Source organism: Seriola dumerili, unplaced genomic scaffold (genome assembly GCF_002260705.1).
Source record: "Seriola dumerili isolate Sdu_G_001 unplaced genomic scaffold, Sdu_1.0 BDQW01000068.1, whole genome shotgun sequence".
Taxonomy (NCBI): domain Eukaryota; kingdom Metazoa; phylum Chordata; class Actinopteri; order Carangiformes; family Carangidae; genus Seriola; species Seriola dumerili.
In genome coordinates, this window is record NW_019174323.1 from 12,516,382 (window position 1) to 12,542,171 (window position 25,790).

General features: G+C 40.1%; 3 protein-coding genes across 3 annotated transcripts in view; 1 reads left to right on the forward strand and 2 right to left on the reverse strand.

The window, feature by feature from the left end:
- The window catches only part of tmem204 (transmembrane protein 204), an 11,934-nt gene extending 6,405 nt beyond the window's left edge, over nt 1–5,529 (forward strand). Inside the window, exon 3 of the mRNA XM_022742609.1 lies at nt 2,929–5,529. Coding sequence (XP_022598330.1) covers nt 2,929–3,173 — 245 coding nt within the window. The 3' untranslated portion in view covers nt 3,174–5,529. The remainder of the gene's footprint in view (nt 1–2,928) is intronic.
- ift140 (intraflagellar transport 140) overlaps nt 1–13,187 on the reverse strand; it is a 25,486-nt gene extending 12,299 nt beyond the window's left edge. Inside the window, exons 1-17 of the mRNA XM_022742611.1 lie at nt 13,041–13,187; nt 12,686–12,907; nt 12,345–12,466; nt 12,084–12,214; nt 10,838–11,013; nt 10,597–10,688; nt 10,410–10,516; nt 10,051–10,193; nt 9,708–9,911; nt 9,519–9,591; nt 9,307–9,398; nt 8,977–9,104; nt 8,695–8,812; nt 8,399–8,520; nt 8,165–8,300; nt 7,743–7,874; nt 6,891–7,135 (exon numbers count right to left, since the gene is read on the reverse strand). Of these exons, the coding sequence (XP_022598332.1) occupies nt 6,891–7,135; nt 7,743–7,874; nt 8,165–8,300; nt 8,399–8,520; nt 8,695–8,812; nt 8,977–9,104; nt 9,307–9,398; nt 9,519–9,591; nt 9,708–9,911; nt 10,051–10,193; nt 10,410–10,516; nt 10,597–10,688; nt 10,838–11,013; nt 12,084–12,214; nt 12,345–12,466; nt 12,686–12,907; nt 13,041–13,187 (2,390 nt within the window). The remainder of the gene's footprint in view (nt 1–6,890; nt 7,136–7,742; nt 7,875–8,164; nt 8,301–8,398; nt 8,521–8,694; nt 8,813–8,976; nt 9,105–9,306; nt 9,399–9,518; nt 9,592–9,707; nt 9,912–10,050; nt 10,194–10,409; nt 10,517–10,596; nt 10,689–10,837; nt 11,014–12,083; nt 12,215–12,344; nt 12,467–12,685; nt 12,908–13,040) is intronic.
- Nucleotides 13,188–16,961: 3,774 nt separating this feature from the next.
- LOC111219635 (intraflagellar transport protein 140 homolog) lies at nt 16,962–23,262 on the reverse strand. Its single transcript, XM_022742349.1, has 17 exons — nt 23,116–23,262; nt 22,761–22,982; nt 22,420–22,541; nt 22,159–22,289; nt 20,913–21,088; nt 20,672–20,763; nt 20,485–20,591; nt 20,126–20,268; nt 19,783–19,986; nt 19,594–19,666; nt 19,382–19,473; nt 19,052–19,179; nt 18,770–18,887; nt 18,474–18,595; nt 18,240–18,375; nt 17,818–17,949; nt 16,962–17,210 (listed from the first exon to the last, which is right to left on the reverse strand). The coding sequence occupies exons 1-17, from the start codon at nt 23,260–23,262 to the stop codon at nt 16,962–16,964; spliced, it is 2,394 nt and encodes a 797-aa protein (XP_022598070.1).
- Between the last annotated feature and the right edge of the window lie 2,528 nt (nt 23,263–25,790).

Sequence of the window (25,790 nt, forward strand, 5' to 3'; positions counted from 1 at the left end):
CATCTTTTTTTCAACTATTATAAGACCTAACTGGTCATGATATTGATAAAATATAATAAAATCAGAATACTAATAATAATTGTTAGTTGTAACCTTACTCCTTTTGTATAAGAGAATAAAAGAATTTAGATCTATTAAAATTGAGCCTGCAAAGAAATACAACAGTGAGACTTTTCTTTTCACACACATTCCATCATCCAAATAAAAGGGCCTCATTGTCCTGAGAAGCAGAAGCTGCACTTGTAATTCGGACTGGCTGACCTTCGTAATCCTCGCTTTGTTTAACACATAAAGTGAGCCATGCCCATACTACACGATGGACCTCCCCACCGAGTCAGTGAATGAGCTATTTTTACCCATCACCCTCTTTCTCAGGAATGTTTTCAATTTTCAGACGTGCCAAAATGCTCAGCCCATTGCAAGCAGAGTGTGGAATAAAATATCCAGTTCCATTCAGTGATATCTCAGCAGTGTTGGCGCAGGTCCAGGCTGAGCGCACAATATTGGCCATTTTCACCCCTGGAGACAACTCTGGAATGTGTTTTCTGAATGGACAACACTGGCTCTAATATGTCAAAAGTCACAACTGCAGGTCACATGGTTCTGGGACACAGTTTATTCCATCAATGTAATTATTTTCTATTTTGATGAATTGCAAATGTGGGACTCAAATTCTGATTGTTTAAATCTGGCTCAGAGCGGAATCAGATTTTCTCTTAAGGCCTCAAGAGATTCCTGGTAAATAAGGAAGTGACACAGGTTTGAGCAATACACAGAGGCAGAGCTAAGGGTTCATTAGCTTTATGAACCTTATTTTTGCTAAATCAAACACAAGACATAGTAACTGGAAGGACAAACATAACCAAGATGTGCTCGTAAGACCATGAATTTCCAAAGACATATGCGATTTAAGAAAGACTTGTTTAGATTGATTCTCTGAACAGATCATGTCAAATGGAATCCAGCAAATCTAATTAACCATGAAAGCTTAGGGTGTGGAGAGGAGGGAAGGAAGGAAGATGAGAAGAGAGGAAAAAGGGGAAAGGAAGTTTGAGAGATAAAGTCTGTGCCAGAAAAAGAGGTTACACACAGCCCACCCTGGCTGGAACCTGAACAGAGAATTATTCACTTTTCTTGGAATAAGGGCCAGACAGGTTAAAACATGAACAGATTAAGCAAACAGTTGCATTTCTTATGTGTACACCCACGCAATGATACAACAGATACAATTGTTCACATCCTCGTTTAAAACAATTACAGCCATCCTTACTCGTAGAGGTAGAGAAAGAAAATATACAATTACCCCACCCTCTTGGTTACCAGTGACTGCTTAAGGAAATGGACTGATTCATATCCTAAAAGCACCAACATCCCTATTTCCAGTGATTATTTTGGTCCGGTATTTTATACCACTGTGGATGAGGCAAGATTTCAGACATGTATTATTGTGGAACCATTGAATGGCACCAGACTACACTTGAAATGTGGTAATGAGGCATTGACTCAAAGGAAGATCTTTGGCATAAACTATGTTGGACTTTCATCTACCACCTAGATGGTAAAATGAGGAAAGGTGTGGACTATGAAGACACTAAATAAATCTTGAATAAAACAAAGTAAAAGATCAAAGAAACAGCATGAAAATTGAGAGCAGCATAATGGCATGCTTTTTAACCTCGCTAATGTAAACAGAAAGTTCCTCATAGCGTGAGTTAAACTATTGTGAATCAAAGAAATCAGGAGATAAAGATTCTCAAAGGCTTTTCCGAGCATAATATTCATGCTCTGATATTTTTTACACTGTTGAAGAACTTTGATCCTGAGATCTTAGAAGTTCTTCCTAGGAGGAAACAGTTTTCATAATTCAAAGGCCCCACACAGAGCTCCTGCTGAAACTATGAAATACAAGGCTACAGGGATGGATGTTAAATATGAGCATGTGTGATTCTCAAATAGCCACTTAAGATATATATTCAGTTATACTTTCCACAGTAAAATTGTGTACCTAAAGACACAGTGAACTAAGATAGTAAAAAAAAATTACTGCTGAAAAGAAAACTTTCTTCAGAACATTTTTCTCTTTACTCTAGTTTTTGGCTCCAAGAACGGCAACCATTATTACATATTATATATATATATATATATATATATATATATATATATATATATATATATACACAATATGTAATAATATTCCTGATTCCCTGACTTCACAATTTTCTTGTTTTGACTGAAATGTCAAAATAACTATTGGATGGACTGTCATGACATGTGTAACAGACATTCATGTCACCCTCAGGATGAATTATAAATAACATTGGTGATCTTTTCGCCTAGTGCAACATCCAGTTGAAATTTTAATTTGTCCAATAACACTGAATATTTTAGAGTCAGCCAATTTTATCTGCCAATATTGGCCTATCACAGATATATCGGTATCAGCACATACATTCTCCAATATGTGCTGATATGAATACTTTTATTAAGAAGCAATAATCCAGTGGAAATACTCAGGTCAAGTCAAGTTATATAGGGAGCATTTTATACATATTTGATCCTTTGTTTTTTATTTAAAAAACTAATGACACTATATTTGTGTTTAGTGCTAATTAGCAAATGTTATCATGCTAACATACTAATCTAAGATGGTGAACATGGTAAACATTGCCTGCTTCACATCAGCAAATTAGCATTATCATTGCCAGCAACAGCACACTGTTAGCAGCTCCTGGTAACCATATTAATATGCCTATTTATCTAAATGTGAACTGTGACACTACTGAAACAGCATAGAAACCAGAAAGGCCAGAAATAGCTAAATGTTTAATAAATATATTCAACTGAAAGCTCATTTACAGTGAGTTGATTGACAAGAATGGTAGTTCATTTTCACTGATAAAGGTCTTGTCTCTCTGTGCTCCTGTACAGGTTTTGTGCTGGTGATTGGACTTGTGACCTTCTACAGGATCGGGCCCTACACACACCTTTCCTACTCCTGCTACTTGGACATAACTGCTTGCCTGCTGGCCACTCTGGCTGCAGCCATGCTTATCTGGAACATTTTACACCGCCGTGATGACTGCCTTGCACCTCGAGTTATAATCATCAGTCGCTCACTGGCAACACCTTTCCACCCTCGTCTAGACAATGACTACGTGGAGTCACCTTGTTGAGCCATGTGACCTCAAGAGCCAAGCCAATGAGGAGTGAAAGACTGCACTGACAGGACTGTGCACTCAACTATTCATGTTTTACTCCAGCTGGTGCCTCCAATGTGACTCTCAAGAGAAGAGGACATTCCCGTGGCTCCACAATGGCTGGCCTAACATGTACCTGCTATTGTACTCCATATTTCACAACTCCTCCCACCATAAACAAAGATATCAGAACAATTTTGCTGCTTGGTGCACAAAAGTCACACATTTAAGATTTAAAATTACTGTATAAAGCAGCCCTAAACATATTCAAATACTGTATGATGTTTCATTTATTCATGCTTGGGTATGCTAATTGGTAGCTAAACATGGAATTTGGACTAGGAATGTCTCATATGAAACAGCCTTCTTATGAAAAGATCAAGCTGGAACTTGACCTATTTTGTTATATGTGCACTTATTAAATGGCCTCCTGCATAATTATAAATTGGAAATGAATGAAAGATGTTGAAAATATAATACCAGAATACCTCATATTTGTTTTCATCATTTTAAGGCTTATTACAATTTTAATACATATTAATGTAAATGATATATGTTGCAAGTAAGTAGGTAAACTAACAAGGCAAAAGCAGAAGAGTCAATCAACCTCAGCAAACCGTTTGATCGGGCTTATCCTAATCAGTGGCAATATTTAATTTTAAAACAGCCAATGAGAGGTGGTATTTGGATCAAATTAACATGTATCTGCTCAAAGACATCAGGGAAAATTCTCATGATGACATAAATATTTCTCCTCTTGAAAAAAAGGAAAATAAAAGACAGGTGACTTGCCAATTGATGTATGCGAATTGATTTGGAATTTTTAAGCAGTATTTGTTAAATTGATGGTAACACATGTTTTGGCGATGTACTGCATTTTGAAATGACAAACACATTTCAATACTTACATTCATTTTTCGTGATGCTTTCCATATGAAACTCTGCTCGCTTGTGGTACATACTGTATACCTAAATTAATATAATACAGTTGTGTAAAGGATAGTGGTATCATTAGTAGTATTATTGTGACCATATCATACTTCTGCAAAGAACTGTGGGTCTTTCATGTTGCCAAACATAGGGGCACATTAAAATAATAATATATCATATAAATTCAATAAATTTATTGGTAAATATTCAAACACAATGGTTGCTGCTGTTGCTGATTTGGTGTCAACACTACACCTGAAAATGGAAAATACAGAACTTCATTAAATATATTTTTCAAATATGTTATCACAGACATGCGTTCCCAATGAATCTCCATGCTTAACCCTCAAGATCTGTAAGGAGTCCATATGGACTGCCATTTGATAGTATTAGTTATCAGTTTAGAGGTGCAGCATACAGTACAAAGCAAGTGAGAGAATAAGAAAAAGTGCTACACATACTGTATATTGCTTTAGGTGATCTGTGCTACAACTATTGAACCCCAAAGATACAAAGGACTATGTTCAGTGTGACATATTTCAAAACTGATCTAGATTAAGTATCAGTGAGAGCACTAGATGAATAATTTTGAATTCCAACCCTCCATCATTATAAGTAAACTGACCCAAATGTGCTGAGTGAATGATGATACAAATACTACCACTGTCTATATTTTGATGATGATGGTATGAAATGATGGTACTAGTTTCTTTGAAGAATGACTTTTTAACAATGGAGAAGAACTGTAATGGTGAATTCCATACTTTCCAATGATAAATGACATAAACTGAGAGCATGACAGTTACATGAATCACAGCCAATTATAATGACTGCAACATCATACATGAGTCTCTGCTTCACCCCGAACACTTCCTCGGGTGTTTCTGTTCCTGATGAGAAGGGGGAGTTTTGCTTTTAAATACCAAATGCAGTGGCAAAAAGACATTAAGAGAGGGCTTACATTCATATGGGCAGATAACTATGCAGCATGTCACCTAAAGTCAAGGACAACATGAATGAGAGGAAGCAGCACAGTCTGGACTGAACAAAGATGTTCCAGTCTGTATCTGACTTGCTGCTTTAGGAGGCAGAGGCGTTTTCACACTGAGAAATACTGTTTTGGATAAAGTGATTTAATACTACTTTATTCAGAACATCCAGGGACGAGGCGAATAAAGCCCAACAGAAATTGAGCTCTTAAGCCTTTTCTGATACAGACTTCCCAACACTCCCAGCTTTCATCAACAGAGTGAGGTAGTGGATTTTGTTGTTCACACATACACAAATTACTTACATGTCTGTGATTTGGGTTTAACTGACTCTTTAAGATACATGTGTGAAACGGGTGTATTGTCTCTAGTGTCTCCAACAGATACTTTTATTATATGACCTTAAATACGTGAATTGGATGAAATGAGCTTGACTCCTGGATCACTAGCCAGTCTAAGACTTAAGTATGAGAACCTTTGTCCATTCAAAGATCTGCACCATAGAGACAGGTCCCAGAAGATACAGGTTACTGCTGCAGGAAATATATATTCCTGTGGGTGGAGATTTGCGGGAATCGAACACAATACCGATCTCTAAAAAAAAAAGTAGCAGCAGTAAAAATAGCCATCAATGAGGAACTTAGTAAAGCTGTCATCAGGCCTCTTAAACTCTTTGGAATATCCGGCCAATGGGATATGTTATTTTCCCATTTGTTTGTTTTTATGCTATTTTCCCATTTGAGTAATGTTTGTACGTGCAAAAGCAACACAACCGCAGAATTCAGCCCGAGTGCCCGGAATCACGTATTCTGCTAAAGATAATATCATATCTTTGATGAAATCACATGTGCATTTCACCATGACACATATACAGGAATGGACACGCACATCCTTTTCGTGACCTGATTTGAAGTTCGCAAGAATTGAGAGGGCACTCCTTTTGGACCAAACTGGCAGGGGGACCTCATGTGTGTGTGTGTGTGAGTCGCAGTGTGTTTAGAAAAGTACATCCCCTCAGCACACACCCGCACACTAACTGAAACAGTCACATATATACACATTGAAAGGTTCCTTCCCTCAGCATAGACACAGAAAAAGTCCTTAATCATGTCCTGTGTTTAAAAATCTATTTCATGTTCTTAGATAAATGAATAAAAAGTTTGACTTTAGTGGATCTAATTTGATCAATAATACACTTAGAAGAAAACCTTTGAGCTTAGACCAACATATTATTAAATGAAACATATAAGCATTTCAAATTTATTACCCTTTCCAAAGGCAGATAGGGTCTGGCATCTTCCTTCACTGATCTTTCAAGTGACTGGCTTAAAATGCTTATATTGCTTAGAGACAAGTAAGACCTTTAAAGAAAATAACAAAATAGATAGTGTTGCCTCCCATGACCACCCCTCAGACTTAAAGAAAGAATATCAAAGTTAAGGTTACAGACTTATTGTGGCAGTTTTATCTGAGCAGTCAAATGTGTTGAGTGAAATGAGAGGTGAAGAAAAGCAAGGGGCAACAATACCCCATTCTCATCACAAGTCAAAAGCACTTCAGAGAATAGTCAAGGCTGTAGCAACAATGCTTTCCCCCTGGCCATCACTTGGCTTTGAACTAAAGCCCCTGTAGAAAGGACAGTTGGGGGATGTGATGACATGGATCAAACAGGGGATGTGCCAACAGTGGGCATGTCATTCTGCATGTCTCCTCTCTTAAAAGACATCATTGAGTTGATACATGCAATGATGACATGCACATATTGATGCCCTACCTTTTGATGAGCTTGATAGACTTGAAGGCTTCATCCATATCACCGATTGTCAGGTAGAAGCTGAAGTTGAGCATGGCATCACGGGTGGCCTTCTCACAGTTCTCCAGGCCCACAAAGTCCCTGAGAGCTCGTCTGGACACCATAGGAGGGAACTTGGCAGGCGTCCCTCTTGACGGCTGGGTCTGGTGTGGAGGTGCTGATGTTGTGGCTGAAACCTCTGTTGAACCTGGATCCCTCTCACCAGGCTGAGGAGGGTTAGAACATCATGATGTCAATATTGGTAACATGTGATTCAGAGCCAGTAATAAATGAAGCATGTTCTGAAGTGGGATCACAAAAATGTAAAATAGGAATGGGGAGGGTACAAAGCAAACCAAACATCAACCAAAACACCACAGACCAAATCTATTCGTCAAGACAAGCATTAGGAAACAGACACAGATTAGTGAGCTCTCAATATTTCAGGGAAGCTCTTATGCTGCTGATCCTGGGGAGCCAGTATTTTTTACTTTTGCTTCAATGCAGCACAAGGCATACACGATCACAGTGGTTGGAAGTTGGGAGCCAAGAATACTCAAAGCTTTCTGAATCAACTGTAGGGGACAGATACTTACTTCTGGTCGAAAGACACCACCCCTCCAAAACAATAGCTGGGGTGTGTTAGACCAAACGCACAGTGTTTCACATAAGAACAGTGGTGAGTGCATACAAAAACACAAGGAATATGTTTAAGAAAACTCAAGATCTGAAACAGATATTCTTCAACTTTCTAGAGAGAAGCCCCACATGCTGTATCAGAAACCCCCCACTGAAGAGACCACACGCATGTAGAATAGTGTTCTCTGTACTCACCTTGCAGCTGAAATAATAAAAGGGCACATCCAGAGCGAGAAGGGCCTGCAGGCCTGTCGGTTTGGGGTAGCAGTCCTGTAGGAGTAAACCATGCTCCTGCGTACAGAAGAGTGTCACCACTGACATGTCCACCTAAACAGAATGAAGACAACGCAATGTCAAGCTACTTCACATTTACTGTAAGTTTATTAAAATCATTTAAACAAGTAATCACATTCTGACTGGCTGTCTAAGATAAATGAATGAATCAAAATTTATATTGCCTCTTGGTTCTCACTTGTACCCGAAAGGGCTGTATAGTAGTGTGTGTATATTTTTTTTTAGCACAGGTCGTACCAGGGGACATCAGTCAGCAGCTTTAGTGCCAAGCCTTGCTCACAGAGCTGTACAGGACAATGTCAATGGTAAACAACAGTCTTTACCATATCCAAGTAACTAGCAGATGATGATTCAGAGCTTATCGGCACCGTCTCACAAACAAAAAGACGAGGTTCGCTCTCATCCCAGAAGTGAGATACAGGGCACCGACCACTGAGCTCTGTCCCCTGAAACTGCTGCCTGAAATACAGATAAGGAAATATGGAGTATAAAACAACCAGAGGAGAAAAACTCTACATGGGAAGAATACAGATACAGACCAAAGCGACAAAATTTACCTTTCACCGTCGTCAGGATGTGAGATACCGCTTGACGGTCTGCCAATGAAGAAGTCGAAATGTGTCACAGTGTCCATCTCAACGTCATAAAAGTACACTTTGTGATCAGGTCGCCCATTAACCTGAGAGGAGAGAGTTATATTCAGTTAAGAGAGATATTAAAATGAAATGGTGGCATTTTAAGATTCTGAAAGTAAGTGTAAAATACTGGTGGCGTTAATCAAAAATATTTTTGTCAGCTTTTATAAACCAATATTCAAAAAGTAGAGTGTGACTGTTGTATTTTGTCCATTCACCTGAGAGATTAGGATGCTGACTTGGCTGCCATTGGCGTTACACTTGATTGACCTCAAGGCTCCCAGACTAGCAATCTGGTCAGCCAGGTTCTTAGCACTGCAGTGAGCTTTGGCATCTCTTTAAAGACATACAGTGAGACTGGTATTGTTGGACAAGAAAAGACTTTGAAAAGATAAATTATTAATGAACAGAAATTCACAATACATGGAAGCTAGCTGGCCTTCATTATACTACTTTTTTAACAAAGGGAAGTGACACCGACATCCACATTAACGTCATACCTTCGGGAGAGGTCAAAGACTCTGATGTGTGCTGTGTCTGTGCCCACAACCAGGTAAGACTGACACACACTGAGTAGGACAGGGTTGCCCTCTGCCTTGGAGAAAGTAAGCAGTTGCTTCACGGTGCCCTTAAGAGAGGAAAAACAATGGTTCAACAATGAACCAGATTCATGGTGACAAATACCACTTGCATGCGTGTTTATACTTTTTAAAAATCAATTCTAATTCAGCACTAAAAGAACAGTTTCAGAGAGGCCTTCTCAACATGCACACTCAAACGCTGTGTCAATGAGAATACTGGATAATGGATTCCAGGTTGGGCAAACAGACCTGTGGTGTGCGAATCTGAACCCTGTTAGGTTCCACTGTGTAGAGGTTCTCACCATGTACAGCTACTACATGGGAGTCACAAGGAAACGATCCTGGAAAATCAGCACGAGAGGAGGTAGAGAGAGAAGAGAAAGAGAAAGGAAAAGAATCAGATGACAAAGTAAGGGTGAGATGAAGGACACGGAAATCATGACAGTGTCACTCTGTTGTACCTGTATTGCGTAGAACTGTCCCTGAAACCTCATACACAGTGACCTGCTTGCCACTCCACACTGTCACTGAGTCCTGTTGGTATGACAACAGACAAGCAGTTACCATAATATCGGTTTAAATTTTTACTTGTTTTCATGAGCTAACCTTTGTAGTGATCAATTCAACATGTACATCCCTTCCATACTTACCTTGGTCACACACACTCCCTTGATGTGTATGTCAGACTGCAGAGCAAGGTTCACTCCTGTGGTGAACTGAGCAATGCTGAGCTGGGTTGGGGTAAGCTGCACTGCTGCCACCTGCTGGCTGAAGTGGGCTGACATCACATGCTCACAAAGGATCAGGACTGTGTTTGAGTTGTTGGCTGCCAGCAGATTAATGCTGGAGCCCCACTGAAATGGAAGGTCTGAGTGAACTTTCCCAGCAGAATACTATACATATGATGAATATCATTATTATATTCATGGTATGTGACTGATATTCATTTATAATAATAGAGCAGTTGTGTATAAATGCTGGCCTAGACAGTACCTGTAGCTGAGTGACATTTCCCTGTATTTCAGTGGGTGTCTGTAGCTTCCACTGCACCTTGGTGTCACCTTTGCTACCAACTGGCTGCGCCACCATCCTCCACAATGCGATGCGCCCATGGCTTGTGCCAGCTGCCAGGATTTCTGAGAAGGCCGCAATGTTATACAAAGGCAATAAGGATTTGTGAGTATGAAATAAGTCTGTAAAGCACGAGTTATCAGTGTGGTATGTGTAATCACTCTACTCAGGATTTGAGAATGTAATGAAATAAAGCTGGAAATTAGCAGATCCACCAGTGAAGAAAAAACAGCACTTTATACTCTACATTTTGCACTATAGGACAAATAATTTCCAGTTACCTTTTCCTGTACAGTATGAAACACAGTTGATCAGCTCTCCTCTCTCAAACCCCAGTCTTTCGTCCAGTGACAAAACATAGTTGTCATCTCGCTCTAGGTCCCACAGCCTATGAAAACAGAGGGGCAGGACATTATTCAGGTTTCAAATAGTTGTGTACGTGTGTACAAACAATATGTGTATGCTGACCTGACAGTCTGTTCCCCTGTTGCTGTGATGAGGAGGCTGTTATCTGTCCAGACAATGTCTACATTCTGTCCAGATTTGCTGCTCAACTTCACCTGTCATGAGAAAAAATTTCAAAAACTGAATTGTGTACCACTCTCACCAGTCCTTTACAGTGATTTACAAGTACGAACATCACCCATCAAAAAAAACATGGTTTTCAACAGAAACAAAAGAAACTGCCTCTTCACTGATCTTAGTCTACCTTCATGAATTCCTGGGCTCCTCCCTCAGATCCCAGAGTGTATTGTGACAGCATCAGGGTCTCTGTGATCACAGCGAGGGCCTCTCTTTTCTCAAGGTAGAACAGTTTCTTGATTGAACCCTCCACACTGAGAAGTGTGCTTGTCTTACAGTGCTCATCCACACTGTGGACCTTACCTATATACCATGAACACAGGGTTAAAGATTAAAAAATAAGATATCAACATATCATATCATCATAGAACGAAATGATGATATTTTCCAGAAATCTGATGGTGATGATTAGTATGCTTTTCAGACCTCCCCTTTCTGGAGAATCTTATAGGATTACTGTGACAACTACTTCACACAGTAAAAAAGATAAACACAATTTTAACATGTTTTTGATTCTTTTTCAAAAAATCCAATTTAACAAATGAAACAGATTTGAGAGGTCAGACTTGACACTGATAACAACAAATGAGGATAAAATGTTTAATATGGATTAATATTCCAAATTTAAGTCCAAATAAGTTAAGTCTTTCCTTAAAGGGGCTATTTGTAAGTTTTCTCCACCAAGGAACGTGGTGTCTTCCTGGGAACATGTTGTGATGATGGTCGCTCACCAAAAGCTTTCGCCATTGCTGCATTTATAATACAAGAGGTTACAATACACCATCTTAGCAGTGCTACTTCTTCAGGGCAGACTGGACTCTACAGTGATTAGCTATAGGAAAGTGGCAAGATAGGCTGGTTTGCTGGTTGGGATGCTAACTTCAGAAGAAGAAAAGAGAAGCAAAACAAGAGTCAACAAAGGTTTTGCTTTCCACCACTGAAGACAGCTCTTGGCGAGCAAAGAAATGAGTTTTGATACTGAACTTGCAACATTTCATCCAGACTGGTAAGTAAACAGCTGTTAATTCTAACGTTGGCTATGTAGCTATAGCAAAACTGTTATATTCTCCCTAGACACTCTGGATTCCTACTGCACAATACTCTTTTGGAAATGTACTGTACTCCCAACATCTTTTGTAACTGATTGGTGATGGAACATAGCACCTCTAAGTGAGTAACCAGCATTGGCTACAATGCACACACAAACCAAAAAACAATAATTCGTTTTTGTTATTACATTCCATCATGAGCTGTCTCATAGATGTGTCATTGCTGGAAATCATTGGTCACAGATATTGACTGTTTACATCATGAGCTACACATTGCATCTTGACTTAAAATACAGAACCCAAAACAGAAATGAAAAAACTCACCATCTACAGTGCTGACATAGAACGCAAGTCCCTCCTGTGGGCCCATTTTGAGAGGCGCTCCCTTCCAGCTGAACATATCCAGAGCACTCTCATCTCCACTCACTGATGCCCGTGCTAGCATCGCCACGTCACTGTAACAAGAGTTAGGTCCTATTATCAGCAACACAGCATTGAGATCAAGAGAACATAATGATATCACATTGTTTTCAATATAAGCTTACTGCTAAGGACTTATGAAAAGAAGAATACCCAACTACTTACTCCCCAGGTGAGGTAGGTCTGAAGATGCAGCAAGTTAAAGGTTTGTTGTATTCATGCTTCACTAGATGGTTTCCTTGAAGTCTCCCTCTAGCATCAACCTTCCATACAGCTAGAGCTCCAGTCTGTCAACACATAATAACACGATGTTTACACAATGCAACAATAAGAAATGGGACGTCTTGTGCCAAATATGCCATGTTGGTATTAGAAAATGCCTTTGTATCATGTATGACGATCAGGCCCACCATTATATCCAGAGGCTATGAATGCATCAGTATGTAGATAAGACATGCATATGTGTGCCAGAGTGTCTGTGTATACAGTCACTGGAATACACTCACCTGATCCCCGCTCACCAAGCGGCTGCCAGAGCTGCTCCACTCCAGCAGTGTGATGTAGGCTGTATGTGTGCTGGGAAGGACTGTTTGATCTCCAGAGGGGTATGTCAGCAGCACTACCTCTCCTTTCTCCCAGCCAAGTGCCAACACTGGCTTTGTGGGATGCCAGCGCAGTACTGTGGGTTGGTATGGACGTTCTACATGGCAGCTCTCCACATACTCTCCCTGCATATGACCAGGGACGATTTTAAGTATGCAAACTTTATTAAGTATGCTGTAATTGATCATATTCACATACTGTGAATATAACGAAGTGTCCTCTCTTTCTCTGTGAAAGTGCATCTTCAAAGGTGTTTACCTGCTGCAGGTAGAGGTCTACATTGCCTCCAGTGGCGGGGCTGCTTGAGGCCACAGCCAATACAGGAAGAGCCAAGTGCCAGGTCAACTGAGAGGGTACAGCACTGCTTTCAGGGGCCTCAATACGGTGGTCAAAATACACCGCCATGTCCCCAGTGCTTCTCTCTAAATACGAAAGGGGATATCAGCTAGATGGAAACTCCAATATTACACGTGGTTATTAGTCAGTAATCTGTGTGCCCTTGCATGTCTCTGTACCAGCTACTACTCACTATTGCAGTCTGGCTAATTATTGTTTTAAAAGCTCGGCAATCACTAACTAGTTAACTCTACGTCGTACCCTCAAATAGCTTTCAGTGATTCTGTCTATAATTTTACTTTAGCTTAGCTAACGTTAGTTTACTTATGGGTACACCAAAACAATGTAGACTGTGATGAAGCTATAAATTTGCCATGATGGTTAGTACTGTCAACAAACATTAACGTTACGTTATGTCATTATGGGGCAAATGGTTAAGTTAGCTTTAGCTACTAACATTAGCTAAGCTAAATAAGCTAGGTAAAGTTAGCATTCATTGCTGGCCCTCGCTACCGTAGAATGGCGTTAACCGTTCTGATAAATTGTCTGAATACTCACCTTGCTGTCAGTTTCTTCGGGTAAATGTCAGGTCAAATTAGTTGTTTAAACTCAAAACAGCTTAAAACATCGACCGTAACTTCCAGTGTTGTGTAGCCTCCTGTCTGGGCATAAAGCGTCTCTCTCAGTTGCCCCTGACAACCTCTAGGGCTCGACAGGAGGCGGAGTTACGGAAAACAACGAACATAACCCGAGTTGTTGTCGAAAGTAGTGCAGGTAAAATGGCATTTTTTCTGATGCGATAATAGACACATCAGAAATGCTTTGAGCAGGGCCGGAGCCTGATATTGTAAACATTCGTTCTTATCCCAAACTTCTGCCAATATCCAGGGTACATGCTCCACCGGGAATTTTTTTCCCCATCCACAACAGCTACATGCACTATTTACTGTATCAAGCCATTTGTACATCATTTGGGGAAAATATAATAGGATGATAGGAAAAAAACAAATCCTCACGAGTCTGCATCATATTTTGAATTTAATTGTTCTCTGTTTCCATCATTCTGAAACTACAACACAACAAATTTTGACAATGACTAATTTTCATTGCTGCCACATAAAAAGAGGCAAGAATTGATTGTCTGATGTATTTGTATTTGAATTTACATGACATAGGTGGGGAATTAATTTGGCATAAACAGCATTACTAATCTTGAAACCTATTTTTTTTTTTACACTATGCTGGAGTAGAGTTCACCAGATTTAATGTTTAGATGCCAAATCTACATTTAAATCCAGACCATAATATTATGTGCTGCTCTAACTGAACAGTCATATCCACAACAAGGCCACAACAAGTGAATGTCTTCAATACTCTGAACTGAATATTAGGCCAACAGAAGAACATTTACTCTAATGATATAACATTTCTTTAAGGAATAGCATAAACAACATGGACATGTACTGTAATGTTATCATACAGTATTTTATTTGATCTACTCCTGATCACTCTGTGCTCATTCCCTCCTCTTTTCTTCTTCTTTCACTCTATCAGCTCCACTCATCTATCCCTGGGAATGTCCTCCACTCAAAAAGGAAAAATATAAAACAAAAAGTTTTAATATTTCTGACCATAAACTCAAGATGTAAAAATATTACTGCCGTATATATACAAATCTGCTCCACCTCTACTCTCCTTTCCTCCTCTTTTCTTCAATCCTGTCTTGTCAACACATTTTCATCTCCTGTCTATGGGGGTAGATTTGTCTCATTGTTATTTGTGTAAACAGACTGACAATCAGTATGTAAATGTGTACTCTGTAAATATAAAACACTTTGCACAAATGGACTGAATGATTGCAACAAACTCAATGGTAAAGAAATGATATCAGTAATCTCTTTACAGGTTGGATGGGTGTGAAATNATACATGAGTCTCTGCTTCACCCCGAACACTTCCTCGGGTGTTTCTGTTCCTGATGAGAAGGGGGAGTTTTGCTTTTAAATACCAAATGCAGTGGCAAAAAGACATTAAGAGAGGGCTTACATTCATATGGGCAGATAACTATGCAGCATGTCACCTAAAGTCAAGGACAACATGAATGAGAGGAAGCAGCACAGTCTGGACTGAACAAAGATGTTCCAGTCTGTATCTGACTTGCTGCTTTAGGAGGCAGAGGCGTTTTCACACTGAGAAATACTGTTTTGGATAAAGTGATTTAATACTACTTTATTCAGAACATCCAGGGACGAGGCGAATAAAGCCCAACAGAAATTGAGCTCTTAAGCCTTTTCTGATACAGACTTCCCAACACTCCCAGCTTTCATCAACAGAGTGAGGTAGTGGATTTTGTTGTTCACACATACACAAATTACTTACATGTCTGTGATTTGGGTTTAACTGACTCTTTAAGATACATGTGTGAAACGGGTGTATTGTCTCTAGTGTCTCCAACAGATACTTTTATTATATGACCTTAAATACGTGAATTGGATGAAATGAGCTTGACTCCTGGATCACTAGCCAGTCTAAGACTTAAGTATGAGAACCTTTGTCCATTCAAAGATCTGCACCATAGAGACAGGTCCCAGAAGATACAGGTTACTGCTGCAGGAAATATATATTCCTGTGGGTGGAGATTTGCGGGAATCGAACACAATACCGATCTCTAAAAAAAAAAGTAGCAGCAGTAAAAATAGCCATCAATGAGGAACTTAGTAAAGCTGTCATCAGGCCTCTTAAACTCTTTGGAATATCCGGCCAATGGGATATGTTATTTTCCCATTTGTTTGTTTTTATGCTATTTTCCCATTTGAGTAATGTTTGTACGTGCAAAAGCAACACAACCGCAGAATTCAGCCCGAGTGCCCGGAATCACGTATTCTGCTAAAGATAATATCATATCTTTGATGAAATCACATGTGCATTTCACCATGACACATATACAGGAATGGACACGCACATCCTTTTCGTGACCTGATTTGAAGTTCGCAAGAATTGAGAGGGCACTCCTTTTGGACCAAACTGGCAGGGGGACCTCATGTGTGTGTGTGTGTGAGTTGCAGTGTGTTTAGAAAAGTACATCCCCTCAGCACACACCCGCACACTAACTGAAACAGTCACATATATACACATTGAAAGGTTCCTTCCCTCAGCATAGACACAGAAAAAGTCCTTAATCATGTCCTGTGTTTAAAAATCTATTTCATGTTCTTAGATAAATGAATAAAAAGTTTGACTTTAGTGGATCTAATTTGATCAATAATACACTTAGAAGAAAACCTTTGAGCTTAGACCAACATATTATTAAATGAAACATATAAGCATTTCAAATTTATTACCCTTTCCAAAGGCAGATAGGGTCTGGCATCTTCCTTCACTGATCTTTCAAGTGACTGGCTTAAAATGCTTATATTGCTTAGAGACAAGTAAGACCTTTAAAGAAAATAACAAAATAGATAGTGTTGCCTCCCATGACCACCCCTCAGACTTAAAGAAAGAATATCAAAGTTAAGGTTACAGACTTATTGTGGCAGTTTTATCTGAGCAGTCAAATGTGTTGAGTGAAATGAGAGGTGAAGAAAAGCAAGGGGCAACAATACCCCATTCTCATCACAAGTCAAAAGCACTTCAGAGAATAGTCAAGGCTGTAGCAACAATGCTTTCCCCCTGGCCATCACTTGGCTTTGAACTAAAGCCCCTGTAGAAAGGACAGTTGGGGGATGTGATGACATGGATCAAACAGGGGATGTGCCAACAGTGGGCATGTCATTCTGCATGTCTCCTCTCTTAAAAGACATCATTGAGTTGATACATGCAATGATGACATGCACATATTGATGCCCTACCTTTTGATGAGCTTGATAGACTTGAAGGCTTCATCCATATCACCGATTGTCAGGTAGAAGCTGAAGTTGAGCATGGCATCACGGGTGGCCTTCTCACAGTTCTCCAGGCCCACAAAGTCCCTGAGAGCTCGTCTGGACACCATAGGAGGGAACTTGGCAGGCGTCCCTCTTGACGGCTGGGTCTGGTGTGGAGGTGCTGATGTTGTGGCTGAAACCTCTGTTGAACCTGGATCCCTCTCACCAGGCTGAGGAGGGTTAGAACATCATGATGTCAATATTGGTAACATGTGATTCAGAGCCAGTAATAAATGAAGCATGTTCTGAAGTGGGATCACAAAAATGTAAAATAGGAATGGGGAGGGTACAAAGCAAACCAAACATCAACCAAAACACCACAGACCAAATCTATTCGTCAAGACAAGCATTAGGAAACAGACACAGATTAGTGAGCTCTCAATATTTCAGGGAAGCTCTTATGCTGCTGATCCTGGGGAGCCAGTATTTTTTACTTTTGCTTCAATGCAGCACAAGGCATACACGATCACAGTGGTTGGAAGTTGGGAGCCAAGAATACTCAAAGCTTTCTGAATCAACTGTAGGGGACAGATACTTACTTCTGGTCGAAAGACACCACCCCTCCAAAACAATAGCTGGGGTGTGTTAGACCAAACGCACAGTGTTTCACATAAGAACAGTGGTGAGTGCATACAAAAACACAAGGAATATGTTTAAGAAAACTCAAGATCTGAAACAGATATTCTTCAACTTTCTAGAGAGAAGCCCCACATGCTGTATCAGAAACCCCCCACTGAAGAGACCACACGCATGTAGAATAGTGTTCTCTGTACTCACCTTGCAGCTGAAATAATAAAAGGGCACATCCAGAGCGAGAAGGGCCTGCAGGCCTGTCGGTTTGGGGTAGCAGTCCTGTAGGAGTAAACCATGCTCCTGCGTACAGAAGAGTGTCACCACTGACATGTCCACCTAAACAGAATGAAGACAACGCAATGTCAAGCTACTTCACATTTACTGTAAGTTTATTAAAATCATTTAAACAAGTAATCACATTCTGACTGGCTGTCTAAGATAAATGAATGAATCAAAATTTATATTGCCTCTTGGTTCTCACTTGTACCCGAAAGGGCTGTATAGTAGTGTGTGTATATTTTTTTTTAGCACAGGTCGTACCAGGGGACATCAGTCAGCAGCTTTAGTGCCAAGCCTTGCTCACAGAGCTGTACAGGACAATGTCAATGGTAAACAACAGTCTTTACCATATCCAAGTAACTAGCAGATGATGATTCAGAGCTTATCGGCACCGTCTCACAAACAAAAAGACGAGGTTCGCTCTCATCCCAGAAGTGAGATACAGGGCACCGACCACTGAGCTCTGTCCCCTGAAACTGCTGCCTGAAATACAGATAAGGAAATATGGAGTATAAAACAACCAGAGGAGAAAAACTCTACATGGGAAGAATACAGATACAGACCAAAGCGACAAAATTTACCTTTCACCGTCGTCAGGATGTGAGATACCGCTTGACGGTCTGCCAATGAAGAAGTCGAAATGTGTCACAGTGTCCATCTCAACGTCATAAAAGTACACTTTGTGATCAGGTCGCCCATTAACCTGAGAGGAGAGAGTTATATTCAGTTAAGAGAGATATTAAAATGAAATGGTGGCATTTTAAGATTCTGAAAGTAAGTGTAAAATACTGGTGGCGTTAATCAAAAATATTTTTGTCAGCTTTTATAAACCAATATTCAAAAAGTAGAGTGTGACTGTTGTATTTTGTCCATTCACCTGAGAGATTAGGATGCTGACTTGGCTGCCATTGGCGTTACACTTGATTGACCTCAAGGCTCCCAGACTAGCAATCTGGTCAGCCAGGTTCTTAGCACTGCAGTGAGCTTTGGCATCTCTTTAAAGACATACAGTGAGACTGGTATTGTTGGACAAGAAAAGACTTTGAAAAGATAAATTATTAATGAACAGAAATTCACAATACATGGAAGCTAGCTGGCCTTCATTATACTACTTTTTTAACAAAGGGAAGTGACACCGACATCCACATTAACGTCATACCTTCGGGAGAGGTCAAAGACTCTGATGTGTGCTGTGTCTGTGCCCACAACCAGGTAAGACTGACACACACTGAGTAGGACAGGGTTGCCCTCTGCCTTGGAGAAAGTAAGCAGTTGCTTCACGGTGCCCTTAAGAGAGGAAAAACAATGGTTCAACAATGAACCAGATTCATGGTGACAAATACCACTTGCATGCGTGTTTATACTTTTTAAAAATCAATTCTAATTCAGCACTAAAAGAACAGTTTCAGAGAGGCCTTCTCAACATGCACACTCAAACGCTGTGTCAATGAGAATACTGGATAATGGATTCCAGGTTGGGCAAACAGACCTGTGGTGTGCGAATCTGAACCCTGTTAGGTTCCACTGTGTAGAGGTTCTCACCATGTACAGCTACTACATGGGAGTCACAAGGAAACGATCCTGGAAAATCAGCACGAGAGGAGGTAGAGAGAGAAGAGAAAGAGAAAGGAAAAGAATCAGATGACAAAGTAAGGGTGAGATGAAGGACACGGAAATCATGACAGTGTCACTCTGTTGTACCTGTATTGCGTAGAACTGTCCCTGAAACCTCATACACAGTGACCTGCTTGCCACTCCACACTGTCACTGAGTCCTGTTGGTATGACAACAGACAAGCAGTTACCATAATATCGGTTTAAATTTTTACTTGTTTTCATGAGCTAACCTTTGTAGTGATCAATTCAACATGTACATCCCTTCCATACTTACCTTGGTCACACACACTCCCTTGATGTGTATGTCAGACTGCAGAGCAAGGTTCACTCCTGTGGTGAACTGAGCAATGCTGAGCTGGGTTGGGGTAAGCTGCACTGCTGCCACCTGCTGGCTGAAGTGGGCTGACATCACATGCTCACAAAGGATCAGGACTGTGTTTGAGTTGTTGGCTGCCAGCAGATTAATGCTGGAGCCCCACTGAAATGGAAGGTCTGAGTGAACTTTCCCAGCAGAATACTATACATATGATGAATATCATTATTATATTCATGGTATGTGACTGATATTCATTTATAATAATAGAGCAGTTGTGTATAAATGCTGGCCTAGACAGTACCTGTAGCTGAGTGACATTTCCCTGTATTTCAGTGGGTGTCTGTAGCTTCCACTGCACCTTGGTGTCACCTTTGCTACCAACTGGCTGCGCCACCATCCTCCACAATGCGATGCGCCCATGGCTTGTGCCAGCTGCCAGGATTTCTGAGAAGGCCGCAATGTTATACAAAGGCAATAAGGATTTGTGAGTATGAAATAAGTCTGTAAAGCACGAGTTATCAGTGTGGTATGTGTAATCACTCTACTCAGGATTTGAGAATGTAATGAAATAAAGCTGGAAATTAGCAGATCCACCAGTGAAGAAAAAACAGCACTTTATACTCTACATTTTGCACTATAGGACAAATAATTTCCAGTTACCTTTTCCTGTACAGTATGAAACACAGTTGATCAGCTCTCCTCTCTCAAACCCCAGTCTTTCGTCCAGTGACAAAACATAGTTGTCATCTCGCTCTAGGTCCCACAGCCTATGAAAACAGAGGGGCAGGACATTATTCAGGTTTCAAATAGTTGTGTACGTGTGTACAAACAATATGTGTATGCTGACCTGACAGTCTGTTCCCCTGTTGCTGTGATGAGGAGGCTGTTATCTGTCCAGACAATGTCTACATTCTGTCCAGATTTGCTGCTCAACTTCACCTGTCATGAGAAAAAATTTCAAAAACTGAATTGTGTACCACTCTCACCAGTCCTTTACAGTGATTTACAAGTACGAACATCACCCATCAAAAAAAACATGGTTTTCAACAGAAACAAAAGAAACTGCCTCTTCACTGATCTTAGTCTACCTTCATGAATTCCTGGGCTCCTCCCTCAGATCCCAGAGTGTATTGTGACAGCATCAGGGTCTCTGTGATCACAGCGAGGGCCTCTCTTTTCTCAAGGTAGAACAGTTTCTTGATTGAACCCTCCACACTGAGAAGTGTGCTTGTCTTACAGTGCTCATCCACACTGTGGACCTTACCTATATACCATGAACACAGGGTTAAAGATTAAAAAATAAGATATCAACATATCATATCATCATAGAACGAAATGATGATATTTTCCAGAAATCTGATGGTGATGATTAGTATGCTTTTCAGACCTCCCCTTTCTGGAGAATCTTATAGGATTACTGTGACAACTACTTCACACAGTAAAAAAGATAAACACAATTTTAACATGTTTTTGATTCTTTTTCAAAAAATCCAATTTAACAAATGAAACAGATTTGAGAGGTCAGACTTGACACTGATAACAACAAATGAGGATAAAATGTTTAATATGGATTAATATTCCAAATTTAAGTCCAAATAAGTTAAGTCTTTCCTTAAAGGGGCTATTTGTAAGTTTTCTCCACCAAGGAACGTGGTGTCTTCCTGGGAACATGTTGTGATGATGGTCGCTCACCAAAAGCTTTCGCCATTGCTGCATTTATAATACAAGAGGTTACAATACACCATCTTAGCAGTGCTACTTCTTCAGGGCAGACTGGACTCTACAGTGATTAGCTATAGGAAAGTGGCAAGATAGGCTGGTTTGCTGGTTGGGATGCTAACTTCAGAAGAAGAAAAGAGAAGCAAAACAAGAGTCAACAAAGGTTTTGCTTTCCACCACTGAAGACAGCTCTTGGCGAGCAAAGAAATGAGTTTTGATACTGAACTTGCAACATTTCATCCAGACTGGTAAGTAAACAGCTGTTAATTCTAACGTTGGCTATGTAGCTATAGCAAAACTGTTATATTCTCCCTAGACACTCTGGATTCCTACTGCACAATACTCTTTTGGAAATGTACTGTACTCCCAACATCTTTTGTAACTGATTGGTGATGGAACATAGCACCTCTAAGTGAGTAACCAGCATTGGCTACAATGCACACACAAACCAAAAAACAATAATTCGTTTTTGTTATTACATTCCATCATGAGCTGTCTCATAGATGTGTCATTGCTGGAAATCATTGGTCACAGATATTGACTGTTTACATCATGAGCTACACATTGCATCTTGACTTAAAATACAGAACCCAAAACAGAAATGAAAAAACTCACCATCTACAGTGCTGACATAGAACGCAAGTCCCTCCTGTGGGCCCATTTTGAGAGGCGCTCCCTTCCAGCTGAACATATCCAGAGCACTCTCATCTCCACTCACTGATGCCCGTGCTAGCATCGCCACGTCACTGTAACAAGAGTTAGGTCCTATTATCAGCAACACAGCATTGAGATCAAGAGAACATAATGATATCACATTGTTTTCAATATAAGCTTACTGCTAAGGACTTATGAAAAGAAGAATACCCAACTACTTACTCCCCAGGTGAGGTAGGTCTGAAGATGCAGCAAGTTAAAGGTTTGTTGTATTCATGCTTCACTAGATGGTTTCCTTGAAGTCTCCCTCTAGCATCAACCTTCCATACAGCTAGAGCTCCAGTCTGTCAACACATAATAACACGATGTTTACACAATGCAACAATAAGAAATGGGACGTCTTGTGCCAAATATGCCATGTTGGTATTAGAAAATGCCTTTGTATCATGTATGACGATCAGGCCCACCATTATATCCAGAGGCTATGAATGCATCAGTATGTAGATAAGACATGCATATGTGTGCCAGAGTGTCTGTGTATACAGTCACTGGAATACACTCACCTGATCCCCGCTCACCAAGCGGCTGCCAGAGCTGCTCCACTCCAGCAGTGTGATGTAGGCTGTATGTGTGCTGGGAAGGACTGTTTGATCTCCAGAGGGGTATGTCAGCAGCACTACCTCTCCTTTCTCCCAGCCAAGTGCCAACACTGGCTTTGTGGGATGCCAGCGCAGTACTGTGGGTTGGTATGGACGTTCTACATGGCAGCTCTCCACATACTCTCCCTGCATATGACCAGGGACGATTTTAAGTATGCAAACTTTATTAAGTATGCTGTAATTGATCATATTCACATACTGTGAATATAACGAAGTGTCCTCTCTTTCTCTGTGAAAGTGCATCTTCAAAGGTGTTTACCTGCTGCAGGTAGAGGTCTACATTGCCTCCAGTGGCGGGGCTGCTTGAGGCCACAGCCAATACAGGAAGAGCCAAGTGCCAGGTCAACTGAGAGGGTACAGCACTGCTTTCAGGGGCCTCAATACGGTGGTCAAAATACACCGCCATGTCCCCAGTGCTTCTCTCTAAATACGAAAGGGGATATCAGCTAGATGGAAACTCCAATATTACACGTGGTTATTAGTCAGTAATCTGTGTGCCCTTGCATGTCTCTGTACCAGCTACTACTCACTATTGCAGTCTGGCTAATTATTGTTTTAAAAGCTCGGCAATCACTAACTAGTTAACTCTACGTCGTACCCTCAAATAGCTTTCAGTGATTCTGTCTATAATTTTACTTTAGCTTAGCTAACGTTAGTTTACTTATGGGTACACCAAAACAATGTAGACTGTGATGAAGCTATAAATTTGCCATGATGGTTAGTACTGTCAACAAACATTAACGTTACGTTATGTCATTATGGGGCAAATGGTTAAGTTAGCTTTAGCTACTAACATTAGCTAAGCTAAATAAGCTAGGTAAAGTTAGCATTCATTGCTGGCCCTCGCTACCGTAGAATGGCGTTAACCGTTCTGATAAATTGTCTGAATACTCACCTTGCTGTCAGTTTCTTCGGGTAAATGTCAGGTCAAATTAGTTGTTTAAACTCAAAACAGCTTAAAACATCGACCGTAACTTCCAGTGTTGTGTAGCCTCCTGTCTGGGCATAAAGCGTCTCTCTCAGTTGCCCCTGACAACCTCTAGGGCTCGACAGGAGGCGGAGTTACGGAAAACAACGAACATAACCCGAGTTGTTGTCGAAAGTAGTGCAGGTAAAATGGCATTTTTTCTGATGCGATAATAGACACATCAGAAATGCTTTGAGCAGGGCCGGAGCCTGATATTGTAAACATTCGTTCTTATCCCAAACTTCTGCCAATATTCAGGGGACATGCTCCACCGGGAATTTTTTTCCCCATCCACAACAGCTACATGCACTATTTACTGTATCAAGCCATTTGTACATCATTTGGGGAAAATATAATAGGATGATAGGAAAAAAACAAATCCTCACGAGTCTGCATCATATTTTGAATTTAATTGTTCTCTGTTTCCATCATTCTGAAACTACAACACAACAAATTTTGACAATGACTAATTTTCATTGCTGCCACATAAAAAGAGGCAAGAATTGATTGTCTGATGTATTTGTATTTGAATTTACATGACATAGGTGGGGAATTAATTTGGCATAAACAGCATTACTAATCTTGAAACCTATTTTTTTTTTTACACTATGCTGGAGTAGAGTTCACCAGATTTAATGTTTAGATGCCAAATCTACATTTAAATCCAGACCATAATATTATGTGCTGCTCTAACTGAACAGTCATATCCACAACAAGGCCACAACAAGTGAATGTCTTCAATACTCTGAACTGAATATTAGGCCAACAGAAGAACATTTACTCTAATGATATAACATTTCTTTAAGGAATAGCATAAACAACATGGACATGTACTGTAATGTTATCATACAGTATTTTATTTGATCTACTCCTGATCACTCTGTGCTCATTCCCTCCTCTTTTCTTCTTCTTTCACTCTATCAGCTCCACTCATCTATCCCTGGGAATGTCCTCCACTCAAAAAGGAAAAATATAAAACAAAAAGTTTTAATATTTCTGACCATAAACTCAAGATGTAAAAATATTACTGCCGTATATATACAAATCTGCTCCACCTCTACTCTCCTTTCCTCCTCTTTTCTTCAATCCTGTCTTGTCAACACATTTTCATCTCCTGTCTATGGGGGTAGATTTGTCTCATTGTTATTTGTGTAAACAGACTGACAATCAGTATGTAAATGTGTACTCTGTAAATATAAAACACTTTGCACAAATGGACTGAATGATTGCAACAAACTCAATGGTAAAGAAATGATATCAGTAATCTCTTTACAGGTTGGATGGGTGTGAAATGTGGTGTATTTACAATGTGTGTGTGTGCTCATGTTGTGTTTTGTGTCTTTTAATAAAACAGGATGTAATGTAATCTGATTCCGTCCTGCAGCTAAGGGAAGGGCTGGCATTGGGGTAAACAGCAGGAAATTAAGAAATGCCATTCAGGCCCACCGCCAGAACAGTAATGGCAGTCCAGCACGTGTGGTACGCTTCAGGCCTGGTTGTGGGTTATATCGTATATATCGTATCGTATTTTTTTGTATTTTATATATTTTATATTCTAAGCATACATTTAATAGTAATTACTGTAAAATTTACTTATTTTTGTCTCATTCCTGAGCGCACAGTGGGACTTTCTGAGCACAAATACATTTTGCAAACAAACTAATTATATTTTGAAGAAAAAATATATTTGAGCAAATAATAACATGACCTGAGCAAACTAAAATCTATTCTGTGCTCAAACGTATTTCTGAGTTTGCTATTATCCACATCGTCGCACAATACTAACGTGTGTCACTCAGCTTTAGTCAGTTGTATGAGAAGCTGCTGGGCCAAAACTGAATTCTTCATTTGTATATACAAATATACTGCTTATAAGCACTTGCACGTACATGCATACTATCAGGCGTACACTGTACTTGGAAACACACTATTCATTTTTAAGAAATAAAACCTCCTTAAAAATTTTA

Excerpts from the sequence above, each read along its gene's own strand:
- LOC111219635 (XM_022742349.1), bottom strand. The coding sequence starts at position 23,262 with ATGGCGGTGTATTTTGACCACCGTATTGAGGCCCCTGAAAGCAGTGCT. Across the intron at positions 19,987-20,125 it reads GAAATGTCACTCAGCTACAG|TGGGGCTCCAGCATTAATCT; the intron begins GTACTGTCTAGG and ends CTTCCATTTCAG. Across the intron at positions 18,376-18,473 it reads CATCCTGACGACGGTGAAAG|GCAGCAGTTTCAGGGGACAG; the intron begins GTAAATTTTGTC and ends TCTGTATTTCAG.